Genomic DNA, 14,416 nt, shown 5'->3' with positions numbered 1-14,416 from the left:
AAAAAATTTTCTGTATCACTTATTACTTAAGGTTGCTTTCACACTGGAGCGGGCAGGCGTTGACGGTAAAACGCTGCTAGTTTTAGCGGCGCTTTACCGTCATTTTAGCGGCGCTATTCGGCTGCTAGCGGAGCCCTATTACCCAGCTAGCGGCCGAGGAAGGGGTTAAATGCGCCCCTGAATCGCTGCTGCTGAAACGCTTTGCAGGCGCTTCGACAGCGGTGCACATTCATTTCAATGGGCAGGATTGGTGGAGCAGCGGTATGCACCGCTCCAAAGATGCTGCTTGCAGGCCTTTTTTTTAACATCCTGCCAGCGCATCGCCTCAGTGTGAAAGCCGTTTTACAGGCACTTTACAGGCGCTATTTTTAGCCCAAAAGCGCCTGAAAAACTCCCCAGTGTGAAAGGGGTCTAACTGTTAGATTTTATGAGATGAAGGGGAAAAAATAAAAATAAAAAAATAATCGGCCTAATATATCGGCATCATATATCGGCCACCGCGATTTCTAAATATCGGCATCGGCCAGAGAAAAACCCATATTGGTCGACCTCTAGTTGTTGCTGCAGTGAAGCTACAGAAAGTACAGGTTTGAAAAAAGAAAAAGCGCTTTTTCTTTTTTCTTATTTGTTTTTGTTTTCTCTTTTCCTTGTCAAAAATTCAATAAAAATTGTATTTGAAAAAAGAAAGTACAGGTTTTGGTGTGGGGGTGAATGTGCCAGGAGCCAGTGTGCTGGTAGACACTAGCGGTTGCAGCAATTTACATTAAAAAAAAAAAAAAAAGTGTCATGTGGCAGCGGTAGCGAGGGTACGATTTCTGCCATGGCTGCAAAGCATAGCATCACGACCATGGCATTTTTGCGAAAATATCATTTGTTTTTTCGGAGGGTGGGGCCCTGTCAGGTAGGCTGTATAGTGCCCAGTGATTTCTAACAGCAGCCCTGTATGTACAAGTTTCAATAAAGGAAATTCTACATTGAACCAACAGTCTTAATAAAAAGATTTACAGGACTTCAGTGAAAGCTAATGACTTTGGAATAAACAATGAACATTATACAATCAGAAAAAAAGGGTAAAGAGCAAAAGGCATGGTCACTAAGATTTCAGAAATGGGGTCATTTCCATGAGCCCTTTCCTAGAGGAGCTTACAATCTAATATCCCAACCACTATTATTTAATTTATGGGTAGGGTTGTGGAACAAATCTAATTCATGCACAGAAAGCACAAATGAGGAAAAGAATGTAAAAACTCTAGGCTAACAGTGTTTTCCGGGGGCACCATAATTCAGGAACCCAGTGTTGCAAAGCAAGAGTACACAATATAATTCTGGCATAGTCTAGGCCTATAAGTGGCATTGTAGCTTTATTCCTGATTTGGTTTAGAAGACATACCTATTTATGCCAGCAGCATTGACCAGGTAGTTAACATGACCGAAACTTCTCACAATTTCCTGAAATGTGTGTTGTACTTCTTGTTCTTTAGTGATATCACAGCCAAGAGCCAGATGAGCTGTACAACAGATTACACAGAAAAAAAAATAAAGAATGCCATACATAACACAAGATCAACACCACACCATAAAAAGCTTCTAATACGTTTACAAATGCTATTACTACAATTCAAGTATTGTCAATAAGCAATAGTCCCACGAGGCTTTAGACATGATAAATCCAAGTGCTTATTTCTCACCATTGTATAGGCATTACTCTTCTTACTTTCACATGTCATTATGGCATGTAGCCCCTGTGATAGATACAAATTATCTGATATATCAAACAAAGCAGAAAGCACAGATCATACTAGCTTCATGAAGCCTGTACTGTCATTTATTATATATATATATATATATATATATATATATATATATATATATATATATATATATATATATATATATAAAACAAAAATTGGCACAGTACACAAAATTCACTGTTCGTAAGAGGGACATAACATCCAAAAAGGACAACGCCAGCATCCAGGGATAACAATCAACAGTAGACACAGAAAAATGGCTGACGCATTTCTAGAGTCTCACCCCCTTTTATCCAAATCTGATATGTGCAGCGTGATCTTCTGCTACTGCGGAAGGCTGCTTTAGTTTGTTTATAGGCTACCTAGATAACCTTGCATGCGCAGTACTATTTAGTGCAGCTGCAGAAAGCTGGTCTAGGCACATTCTGGATTTTTCACAACTCCCAGCAGCCTCACATGCACATAAATAGACGACTGTTTGCTGTATGGAGGACACCAGCAGGTCCATGGGGCATTCTAGGCTCCCGTAGCAACCTGGGCTAAGGTCATAAGAAGACCCAGCATTGGAGAATTGATAAATTAGAAGTTCTCTCTCATGTATCCTAGAGAAGGGCCCTACGTAAACTACTTTGGGCATGCAATGACTAGGCTCTGATGAAAAGGGATAGGGACTCACAATACTGGGCCTATTCTGGCACTTCTCTCCTTCATGTAAAAATCATCATCTTTTGCTAGAAAATTACTCAGAACCCCCAAACATTATACATGTTTTTTTTATCAGACATCCTAGGGAATAAAATGGCGGTCATTGCAACTTTTTATCTCACATGGTATTTGCACAATCATTTTTCAAACGCCTTTTTTTTTGGAAAAAAATCGGTTTCATGAATTAAAAAAAAATAACAAAACAGTAAAGTTAGCCCAATTTTTTTGTATAATGTGAAAGATGATGTTACGCCGAGTAAATAGATACCTAGCATGTCATGCTTTAAAATTGCGCACAATCATGGAATGGCCCCAAACTTCATTACTAGTTTGGAGTTACAGAGGAGGCCTAGTGCTAGAATTGTTGCACATGCTCTAACGCACGCGGCAATACCTCACATGTGTGGTTTGAGTGGCGTTTACATATGTGGGTGGGACATACGTGTGCGTTCGCTTCTGAGCGCGAGCTACCAGGGATAAGGGCGTTTTAAATTTTTTTTATTATTATTTTATTAAATTTTTTTTATTTCTACACTTTTTTTTACATTTTTTTTTTTTCGATCACTTTTATTCCTATTACAAGGACGGTAGGGCTGAAACAACTGATCGATTAATCGACAACTAATCGATTATGAAATGAATCGATTACTATTTTCATAATCGATTATTTGGCCACTAAAATAATGGGGTTAAAAAAAAAAAAAAAAAACTAAAATGAGCCCTTTATAGTACAAAAAGAGCAAATAATCTCTACTGCAAATATTACTTTCAAGGTTCTACACTAAAAAAAAAATAACCCCTTACAGTAGTGATTATCTGCTTTTTTGTACTATAAAGGGCTAATTTTAGTTTTTTTTAACCCCATTATGTTACTAAACATCTTAGACCTGGTTCACATCTATGTGTTTTTTGGTACTTTTTGCAGAAATGCACTACAGTTCATTTACATGGTTTCCTATGGGACAGGTTCACGCAAAACGGTGCTTTTTTGGTTCAATATGCTTCAATAGAGAAGCTGCAGAAAAGCATGTAATGCGTTTTTGCAGTAATTTGTGTTTTTTAATCTGCCCAACAACAAACTGGCCAAAAAAAATCCAAAAATGCAAATCACAGCAAAATCACGTGCACAAAAATCAAAACGCACAGCAAAAAGCACTGCAGAAACAGATTAAAAGCAAACTGCATAGGTGTGTACCGAGCCTTATGCTGGCCACACCGATCAATTTTCTGACGAGAATATTCAGACCAAAAATCTTTGTACATTCGCTGAATGAAAGAACAAACGTTCTTAAAATGACATTTTTTTGAAGGAAGACATTGTTTTAGTTTTTAATAAAAAAAAAATTTGATGACTGAGTCTGATGATATTTCCCAGATTCACCCTTTAACCACTTAAGGACCAGCCTCGTTTTGGATTTTAGGTGTTTACATGTTTAAAACAGGTTTTTCTGCTAGAAAATTACTTAGAACCCCCAAACATTATATATGGTTTTTCTTCTAACACCCTAGAGAATACAATGGCGATCATTGCAATACTTTTTTTTGCACCGTATTTGCGCAGCGGTCTTATAAGCGCACTTTTTTTGGAAAAAATTCACTTTTTTGAAAAAAATAAATAAAACAACAGTAAAGTTATCCCAATTTTTTTTTATATTGTGAAATATAATGTTACGCCAAGTAAATTGATACCCAACATGTCATGCTTGAAAATTGCGCCCGCTCGTGGAATGGCGTCAAACTTTTACCCTCAAAAATCTCCATAGGCGACGTTTAAAAAATTCTACAGGTTGCATATTTTGCGCTACAGAGGAGGTCTAGAGCTAGAATTATTGCTCTCGCTCTACCGGTCGCGGCGATACCTCACATGTATGGTTTGACCACCGTTTTCATATGCGGGCACTACTCGCGTATGCGTTCGCTTCTGCGCGCGAGCTCGTCGGGACAGGGGGGTTTTAAAAATTTTTTTTTTAATTTTTATTATTTATTTTACAATATTTTATTTATTTTTACACTGTTTAAAAAAAAAAAAAATGTGTCACTTTTATTCCTATTACAAGGAATGTAAACATCCCTTGTAATAGAAAAAAGCATGGCAGCATGGCATGGGGTCAAAAAGACCTCAGATCTCATATTTACACTAAAATGCAATAAAAAAAAAAAAAAGTCATTTAGAAAAATGACATTTGAAAAAATATGCCTTTAAGAGGCGTGGACAGAAGTGACGTTTTGACGTCGCTTCCGCCCAGCAGTGTCATGGAAACGAGTGAGCACCATCTTGGCCTCACTCGTCTCCAGACAAACCACTGAGCAGGACGCGATCGCCTCCGCCGCTACCGACGGCTCCGGTAAGCGGCGGAGGGCACCGGATCGCGGCGGGAGGGGGGGGGCCCCTCTCCCGCCACCGATAAAAGTGATCTCGCGGCGAATCCGCCGCAGGGACCACTTTTATCTGAAAGCCGGCCGCCGCACAAAAACGGGGATACCGGGGTTATGGCAGCTAACTGCTGCCATAACAACGATATCCCCGTTCAAAATTAGGACGTACATAGTCATGCGGCGGTCGGGAAGTGGTTAATAGTATATACAGTATATCTCCTCTAATAGTTTATACAGTATATCTCCTCTAATAGTATATACAGTACATCTCCTCTAATAGTATATACAGTATATCTCTTCTGTCTGGTATGCTCAGAGTGGATTCGATATTTTGCTCCCTAACCATATAGTTGGTTATTTATATTTACCACTGCATGGAGATATTTAAGAATAAATTACCTTTTTTTAAAAACTTTACACATTAACTAAATTATACACCACACTTTTTTTAAGGTTATTAACCGAATAATCGATTAATCGAAACAATAATCGGCCAACTAATCGATTATGAAAATAATCGTTAGTTGCAGCCCTAAAGGACGGTAAACATCCCTTGTAATAGGAATCTATGTGACAGGTCCTCTTTATGGAGAGATGTGGGGTCAATAAGACCCCACATCTCTCCTCCAGGCTGGAAAGCATGAGATCGGGAAAAAAAAAAAAAAAAATTCACCGATCTCATGCCGACAGCCGCGATCGCGGCTTCGTTTATTTCCGGGTACCCAGGCGTGACGTCATAATGTCGCGCCCTGGCCTCTGACGGTCATAGAGATGACTGGTGACCATCTGGTCACCAGTCATCTCTATCGTCCTCATCCGGCGCCAGCCGATTCTTTCTCTGGGCCCCTGATGGCACGGGAGAGCCCGGAGAAGCACCGGATGGTGGCGGGAGGGGGGGACATTCCCTCCCGTCGCCTATAAGAACGATCAAGTGGTGGAACTGCCGATATGATCGTTCTTATCGTGCACAGAATCGCCGGCTGCAAGGAATGATATCTGAATGATGCATCTAGCTGCAGGCATCATTCAGATGTCCCCCCTAAAAATCAAGGACGTCATTTTACTATGGCCAGGTATTGAAGTGGTTTTAAATATTATGCCTCTAAACCTGTGCTAGTCACAGCCTTCTTCCACAAAGAAGTGGTAGAATTGAATTTTTCTGTTAATGTATGTCCTACTTACACTTTGTATTACTGTGCTTCGATTTGGTGCTTTTCGTGCAAAATTTTTCCACAAAAAAAAAAAAAAAAAAAAAAAAAGCTCCTCCTATCGAACAGTATGCGTTTATGTGCACAACAAAACAAAAGTTTATTTCATGTTTTATATATAAAATGACATAAAGGATATGTGTCTTGAAGCCAGTGCGCTCTGTGTTTTCGGTTTTGCAATGTATGCAGATGATGTGCAAAATAAAGACAACCACAGTTTCTGTTAAAATGCTTTTTAGGGTCCCCATTCCTCTAATGGCCATACATTAGTTGGAAGAAAGCGAACAAAAACTTTAAGATACTCCAGTGGGATGCAAGCACAGACAACAATCTGTAGCAAACTTAGAAGCCCCCTCAGCACCAGCACTTGAGACAAAATGGTTACTAGCCCAGTCAACCATATCAGAAATGCTCTTTCCCAGGCCAAACTTTATGTCAATCCACTCTGACTATAGTGTACAATATATGTGAAGCACTGCATAAATTGACAGCGCTATAGAAATACCTGAAATATTATTATTATTATTAATAATGGTACAGGAGATTTGGTTGTTTGCAACCGACACTTTATTAGTTTGTATATTTTTAAGTTATGTTTAGATATTGGCATACTATTATAAAGTTAGAAACAGTAGCGGCTGGTAAAGTTTTGGGATGGGGGGGCCAGACCCCGTCCTTCCTTTTTGACCCCTCCCACTTGGCAAAAATGGGCGTGGTTTCAGTAAATAGTGGGCGTGGCCTGAAGGGTGTGGCTCTAAGGGTGTGTGGTTAGCGTCTGAGATGAACGTGAGAGGGAGTGAGAGAGGGAGGGACAGCAGGCCCAGATCCTACACAACAATAGAAATAGGTGTATTCTAGAAAGTTTAAAAATCAGCAGATAAAGATACTCCAAACACCTGGTGTTAGAGCTTCAATCATCCCGGCACCATGGTTGTTATGGTGTCAGGATGATTGAAGCGCATTATTTCTACTATTACATTGTTATATAAAACTTAATCATTCAACTCACCATAATGCAGAATCAGTGGGAGCCCCAAGCATGTCACCTGCCACATCGCCTGCCACCAGGTGCCCCCAGCGGATCCCCTCGTTACATCAGGTGCCCCCAGCGGAGCCCCTCCTTACATCAGTGTCCCCACAGCACAGCCCTCCCTCATGTCGCGTCTGTCTCTCCCCTTCAGCTGCAGCTACTTCCTGTCTTTCTCCATGTGTTCAGTGGAGAGGGGAGGAGGGGGGAGATGGGGATTAGCGGCCGGGCGCCCCCTATGGACGGGCCGCCACTGGTTAGAAACTATAGAAAAGGGTTGGGTTTGGCCTTCTGACGGCCTTGGTTCTTTTCCCCTCTTTTTTTTCTTCCTGCTTTTTCTGTTTCTTGGTAACAAAAACCGTACCCCACGATATAGGTCGTGATTCAAGATAATCCCTCTGTCAACTCTACATATCTTCTTTGGAATGGGAGGGTACCCTGATTGAGCTTTTGAGTATCCTACATGCAGGCTTGGAGCATGCTTATTGTATCCTGATATTTACTGCTAATCTGTTTTACGACTTGATCCAGGGAAACCTTTGATATTTACTGTGAGTGCCTTATCTGCATGTTGACCTTGCTTATATCTTCGTCCTGCGTTGTGAGATTATATATATATTTCTTACTTGCTGAAAGACCATTTCCTTTGTTACAGTTATTAAAACTTTAATAGAAAAATATTGAAACAAAAACTATAGAAAAGGCTTTTTCAATAATTTTTTTACCAGTATAATAAAATCAAATCATTGCCCTCTGCACAGCCTCACTAAATAAAGTTACTTTCAATGATAAGGCAAGTTAAGTCTGTAGAAATTTACCTGCAGCCCCGTATTTATTGCGCTGCACCAGACACCTCTTCTTTGTCTCGGTGCTTAGTCAGACATGATCAGCGTATGACTTAACATAAGTGTCCTTTTACTTGCCCTAAGGCTCTGTATTATGTGCCTGGGAACATGCCCTTCTACTATACAATAGGGGTGCTGAAATTAATCGCTGCATCGCGATTTGGGTGTCCCCATCGATGCATGCGATCCGAAAAATCGATTTCTTGCCCCGCCCCCTCCCGGGAGAGCGCTCCGTGAGTAAAGCTGTTACTAGTGTGTGTATATATTCCGCTCATGTGACTCCCGGCCGCGCCGGGAGTCAAAGCTTTGCGCACGGAGCGCTCTCCCGGGAGAATTCCCTGCTGACCAAGTCAGGAGAGACGTGAGAACACCGGCGGCTGGAATGGAGATCGGGGGGAGATGGTCAGCATGTAAGTACAGAGGGGGAGGGGGGGCGCTGTGACACAAGTCCATATCATAGAATTGTCTTCTATGTGCCTTCATCCCACCACAACTCTGCATTATTGTGCGCAGTCTCTGACCATCTCCTGTGCCATGTGCGCAGTCTCTGACCATCTCCTGTAGCATGTCCGCAGTCTCTGACCATCTCCTGTAGCATGTCCGCAGTCTCTGACCATCTCCTGTAGCATGTCCGCAGTCTCTGACCATCTCCTGTAGCATGTCCGCAGTCTCTGACCATCTCCTGTAGCATGTCCGCAGTCTCTGACCATCTCCTGTAGCACGTCTGCAGTCTGACCATCTACTGTAGCATGTCCGCAGTCCCTGATCATCTCATGTAGCATGTCTGCAGTCTCTGATCATCTCCTGTAGCATGTCCGCAGGCTCTGACAATCTCCTGTAGCATGTTCGCAGCCTCTGATCGTCTCCTGTAGTATGTCTGCAGTCTCTGACCATCTCCTTTAGTATTTTGGAAGAGAGCCTGGAGCTCCTCTGCTGTCTCTATTTTCTTAAGAACAGATAGAATTAAAAAAATTCTGCGGACTTGCGCTGTAATCGTGATGCATCGCGCAATCGAATCGAATCGCTGACTTGATAATCGTAATCAAATCGAATCGTGAGGCCAGTGAAGATGCGCACCCCTACTATACAAAGGGTCAGTGACTGTCGAATCACAGAAAAACACAAAATCACTTTGCCTTCTATTTACAAACCTTTAAGTTCTCCAGCAGTAGCTGAGGCGGCTTCTAGATTTCTTGAAATAATAGCAACTTTATAGTCTTTTTGAACTAGTAGCTTGGCAATGGCTTTTCCAATCCCTCTGGATCCTCCAAAGACAGCACACACTTTACTCATCTAGAATACACAACAAAATTTTACATACATTTTTTTTTTTTTAACAATGATCGCAAGAAAAGACATTTTACATGTAGATTTGTTTTCTGTAACCATCAAGAAAATCCATGAAGGTAATTTGCCGTTAATTTATTCAGTTTGTCACATTATCACGAAATTACTATATGAACATTCATATTTAACCACTTCCAGCCCTTAGGTTATACTGGCTGCCGTGATCCTGGTATTAAAATTTTCAGCTAGCGATTGTCTTTCATGTAAAAGTGATCGAGTGGCTCTAAATCCACCCGATCACTTTTACTGGGCACTGAAGGGCCCCACTCCCCTTCTACCACCATTCCTGGGCTCACCTGTGCTACTGGGGAGCCCGGGACCACTGCATGCAGTCAGAGAACAGGGAGGAACATCTGTTGTTCGTTTCCCTTCTTCTGTGACGATTGAAGCCAGAAGTAACATGTATTACATAATTTCCCGTTTTGGCTCTTTGTTTACTGGCTCAGGCATGTTCGCAACTCCATGCGCCCATGCCCGCCAGGAAGCTGACACTGTGCAGCCCTAATCACAGGTAGTAAGACATTCCCCGATCTGGGCAGGGAAGTGTCTCATTGCAGTTGCGAACACATCTGAGCCCATCCTTACTGGCCAATATAGGCCAGTGAAGTAGGCAATCAAACCAATCTCGGCTTGATCAGCTGCTTTGGAGGGCAGAGGAGAGATTAGGGGTCTAACAGTCCCCAGGTCTATTCATAAAGAGGACCTGTCACTTCCCAGCTATCATAAGAACTGTTGTTCATCCCTTGTGATAGCAATAAAGTTAAATAAAAAAATGAAAAGAAAGTGTGAAAAGATAAAATACATTTTAAATATTATTTATATTAATATAAATAATATTAATATATTTATATAATATTTTTATTATATTTGTTATATTATAGAATATAATATTTATATTAATATTTTAATAAAATATCAAGTAGCCCTGTTCCCCCCATGCTCTTGTGCAAATGCGAATGTGCACGTAGGTCCCGCGTGCATAATAACAAATACACACACCCACACAGGTTGAACTGGACGGACTGGTGTCTGCATTCAACCCTTTACAACTATGTAAATATGTTTATGAAAACGGTCATTGTACCACACTTGTGAGGTATCCCCGCGAGCATCGGCATGACAGCAATATTTATAGCACCAGGGCTCATGTCTAACTCTAAACTGGTAAACTGTAAACTCTTTTAAAGTGTGGCCTATAGAAATTTGTAGGCCCTAAAATTTTCGCCTGTGTGAAATTTTAAATCTTGACATGCTTGCTATCCATTTACTCGGCACAACATAATTTTTTATACCTGTAATAAGTAGCAAAATAGTGTAGTGCTCCTCTAAGTGCCAAAAACAATGCAATATTCTTCCCCAGCATCAATGCTTGTGCTAAACAATATGATACATCCAAAAACCTGTATTTACATTAATATCTTATGTAAGTCAAATGTGCAAATACACCAACATAAATATCTTGTAGTTGCACCATAAATCATCTCATGTACCCATACAGTGTGCAAGAAAGGTCTTGCAAAAGTCCCAAAGTATGAATCACATAAAAATTCCCTGCAGCCTCACTCCACAAACTCTGTGAATCAACAGCATTGGGATATCCACACTGTGTCACCCATGGGCACTCTTGGATGTGCGCTCAAAGATTTTAGTGGACGTCGGTGTTAAACAGGAGGTCAGATACAGCTTTAGAATTCAGGTTCCAGGGGTCTCTCTCTTATTTACAGTATATCCATCTTCTGTTGCTGCTTGGGAACTCAAATAATCCCAAAAAAACATAAAAAGTACTCCATAGTGCTCACTGATTGTTTAATAAGAAAGAGCTTACAATGTTGCACTGACATCTGTGTAGATATGTACTGTACATGCGATTCCACAGTATCTGCAATAGTTACCAGGCCGATAGTACCCCTAAGCGGTGCTGCGGGCCCACCCAGCATAATGACGGTGATGGACCACGTGGTTGAAGAATTCCCAGCCCTGTAGCGACAAGTATACAAGGAGCGTGTACACGTGCGGCTGTAGGGAATGCCTAAACCCCTTAGGATTGGCCCAGTACAATGAGTGTTTTGGGCACTTGGGAGGAGCAGTGCACTATTTTGTTGTTTATTGTTATTCATGTATTAAACTGAGTATCAGAACGGGGAAGAAAAGGCTGGTCTAGGTATTTCAAAAACTGCTGATCTACTGGGATTTTCACACACAACCATCTCTAATGCCGCGAACACACGAGCGGACTTTACGGCAGACTTGGTCCGACGAACTTTCCGACGGACTTTGTAGCGTAGGTGCGCCGGACTTACAAACGGATGGACTTGGACACACACGATCACACCAAAGTCCGACGGATTCGTACGTGATGACGTACGACCCAACTAAAACAAGGAAGTTGATAGCCAGTAGCCAATAGCTGCCCTAGCGTTGGTTTTTGTCCGTCGGACTAGTATACAGACGAGCGGACTTTTCGACCGGACTTGAGTCCGTAGGAAAGATTTGAAACAGGTTTCATTTCTAGGTCCGTCCAACTTTTGGGAAAAAAAAGTCCGCTGGAGCCCACACATTATGCGACAGAGTCCGGTCTGCCTGACCAAGTCTGCCGTGAAGTCCGCTCGTGTGTACGCGGCATAAGGTTTACAGAGAATGGTCCGAAAAAGAGAAAGTATCCAGTGAGCGGCAGTTGTGTGGAAGAAAATGCCTTGTTGATATCAGAGGTCAGAGGAGAATGGACAGACTGGTTGGGTATGATAGAAAGGCAACAGTAACTCAAATAACCACTCCTTACAACCAAAGTATACAGAATACCATCTCTGAATGCACAACACATTGAACCTTGAAGCAGATGGGCTACAGCAGCAGAAAACCACACTGGGTGCCACTCCTGTCAGTTAAGAACAGAAGACTGAGGCTACAATTCGCACAGGCTCACCAAAATGGACAATAGAAGATTGGAAAAACATTGCCTGGTCTGATGAGCCTCCATTTCAGTTGCGACATTCAGATGGTAGGGTCAGAATTCAGCTTAAACAACATGAAAGCATGGATCCATCCTGCCTTGTATCATCGGTTCAGGCTGGTGTTGTAATGTGTGGGGGATATTTTCTTGGTACACTTAGTACCAATTGAGCATAATTTAACCACTTGCCGCCCGTCGACCATCAAATGAGGGAGAGACAGTGCGGCTCTTATTCTAGGTGGACGTCATATGCGTCGCGGCTCTTTAAATGTGTGATCGGCTGTGTCCAATCACATGTAAACGAGGAAGAGCTGTAAATCAGCTCTCCTTGCCTCACACTAACAGAGTGTGAGGCAAGGAGAGCTTATCAGCAGCATCTCCTCGCAGGGGAGAACAGGGAAGGTAATCAGGGCACCGATCATCAGTGCTCTGATTACAGAAAAAGCTGCAGCAGTGCCAATAGTGTCCATAAATGCCACCAATCAGTGCCCATAAGTGACACAAATCAATGCACATTACTGGTGTCAGTCAGTGCCTGCTCATCGGTGCTGCCTATCAATTCCCATCAGTGCGGCCCATCAAAGCCGCCTATCCATGCCCACCAGTGCAGCTTAATAGTGCCGCCTCATTAGCGCACATCAGTAAAGGAGAAAAAAATTATTTATTTACAAAATTTACTGACAGAAACTAAGAATAACTTTTTTTTTCTTCAAAGGTTTCAGTCTTATTTTTACCAAAAAAAAAACAAAAAAAACAGCAGTAATTAAATACCACCAAAAGAAAGCTCTATGTGTGAAGAATGATTAAAAATGTCACATGGTTACAGTGTAGCATGACTGTCAATTGTCATTCAAAGTGTGACAGTGATGAAAGCTGAAAATTGGCCTGGGCAGGAAGGGGGTGAAAGTGCCTGGTATTGAGGTGGTTAAACGCCACGGCCTACCGTATTGTTGCTGACCATGTCCATCCCTTTATGACTACAGTGTACCCATCTTCTGATGTCTACATCCAGCAGGATAATGCACCATATCACAAAGCTCAAATCCTCTCACCACTGATTTCTTGAACATGAGGTCACTGTACTCCAATGGCCTCCACAGTCACCAGATCTCAATCCAATAGAGCACCTTGGGGATGTGGTGGAATGGGAGATTCGCATCATGGATGTGCAGCCGACAAATCTGCAGCAACTGTGTGATGCCATCATGTCAATATGGACCAAAATCTCTGAGGAATGTTTCTATGCCATGAAGAATTAGGTTCTGAAGGCAAAAGGGGGGTCCAAGCCGGTACCAGCAAGGTGTACCTAATAATAAAGTGTCTGGTGAGTGTGTATTGCACCGTGCTCTCAGTTATAGCCCTTCTCTCCATTCCCTTTACAGAGCAGATAATAATCAACACAAGTCTTTATATAATAGAGCTAGCACTCCTCTCCACCCAAGTCCCACAATGCATCAGTACTGTACTGGTCACCACCAATGCTTCCTACAGCTTCACTAGTCCCACAATGCATCAGTACTGTACTGGTCACCAGTGCTTCCTACAGCTTCACTAGACCCACAATGCATCAGTACTGTACTGGTCACCAGTGCTTCCTACAGCTTCACTCCTATCCTTATACTGGACACAATCCAGCGCCCCCTCCAATCTACATGTATGTCAGACTCCTCAGAAGTTCCTGCAGTTATATTGTACAGAGTGGAGGTCACAGCTTTGTTACTGCTGCTCCCTCCATCGCCTTTGTAGATGAATCATAAACCATGACAGTACCACTCTGTAGGGCTGCCTTCCAGTCTGTCCTTCGTGTACAAACCAGCTCCACACCTCTTCCTGTGTTCCAAGCCTCGCTCTGGCTCCTGGTGATCTCACAGCTCACGTGACTGCATTTTCTTCTGTATAGAGCGCTCTTCCTCATGTGGTGAAACGACACAGTCTAGTCTGTGAACTGCACTCGCCTCTCCCTTGTTATTAAAGATAAGAAGTCTAGGCAAGCTGTGAGACAGTAGCTGTGCTACAACTACAAGCACCAGGGCAGGCACAGCATGGCTCACACTGAGACTGGCTAGTATTAGAGCCAAATACACACAGGTTACATACGCCGCCATCGTTAGAGCGAGAGCAATAATTCTAGTACTAAGCCTCCTCTGTAACTCTAAACATGTAACCTGTAAAAAAAATGTTAAAGTGTCACCTATGGGGATTTATAA

The 14,416-nt window shown here is 42.2% G+C and overlaps 1 protein-coding gene across 2 annotated transcripts in view; it reads right to left on the bottom strand.

The window, feature by feature from the left end:
• The window catches only part of CBR4 (carbonyl reductase 4), a 51,971-nt gene extending 37,804 nt beyond the window's left edge, over window positions 1-14,167 (bottom strand). Inside the window, exons 1-3 of one of the 2 annotated variants that reach the window (XM_073606202.1) lie at window positions 14,034-14,167; window positions 9,064-9,205; window positions 1,391-1,508 (exon numbers count right to left, since the gene is read on the bottom strand). In XM_073606202.1, coding sequence (XP_073462303.1) covers window positions 1,391-1,508; window positions 9,064-9,205 — 260 coding nt within the window. In that variant the 5' untranslated portion in view covers window positions 14,034-14,167. Of the gene's footprint in view, window positions 1-1,390; window positions 1,509-9,063; window positions 9,206-13,979 lie in introns of both variants that reach the window. The other variant, XM_073606194.1, reaches the window with a different exon arrangement.
• Window positions 14,168-14,416: the final 249 nt, after the last annotated feature.

The sequence above is a fragment of the Aquarana catesbeiana genome, linkage group LG01 (assembly GCF_042186555.1).
Source record: "Aquarana catesbeiana isolate 2022-GZ linkage group LG01, ASM4218655v1, whole genome shotgun sequence".
Taxonomy (NCBI): domain Eukaryota; kingdom Metazoa; phylum Chordata; class Amphibia; order Anura; family Ranidae; genus Aquarana; species Aquarana catesbeiana.
The sequence above is the reverse complement of the archived record's forward strand: the minus strand, read 5'-3'. Positions and strand labels throughout refer to the sequence as shown.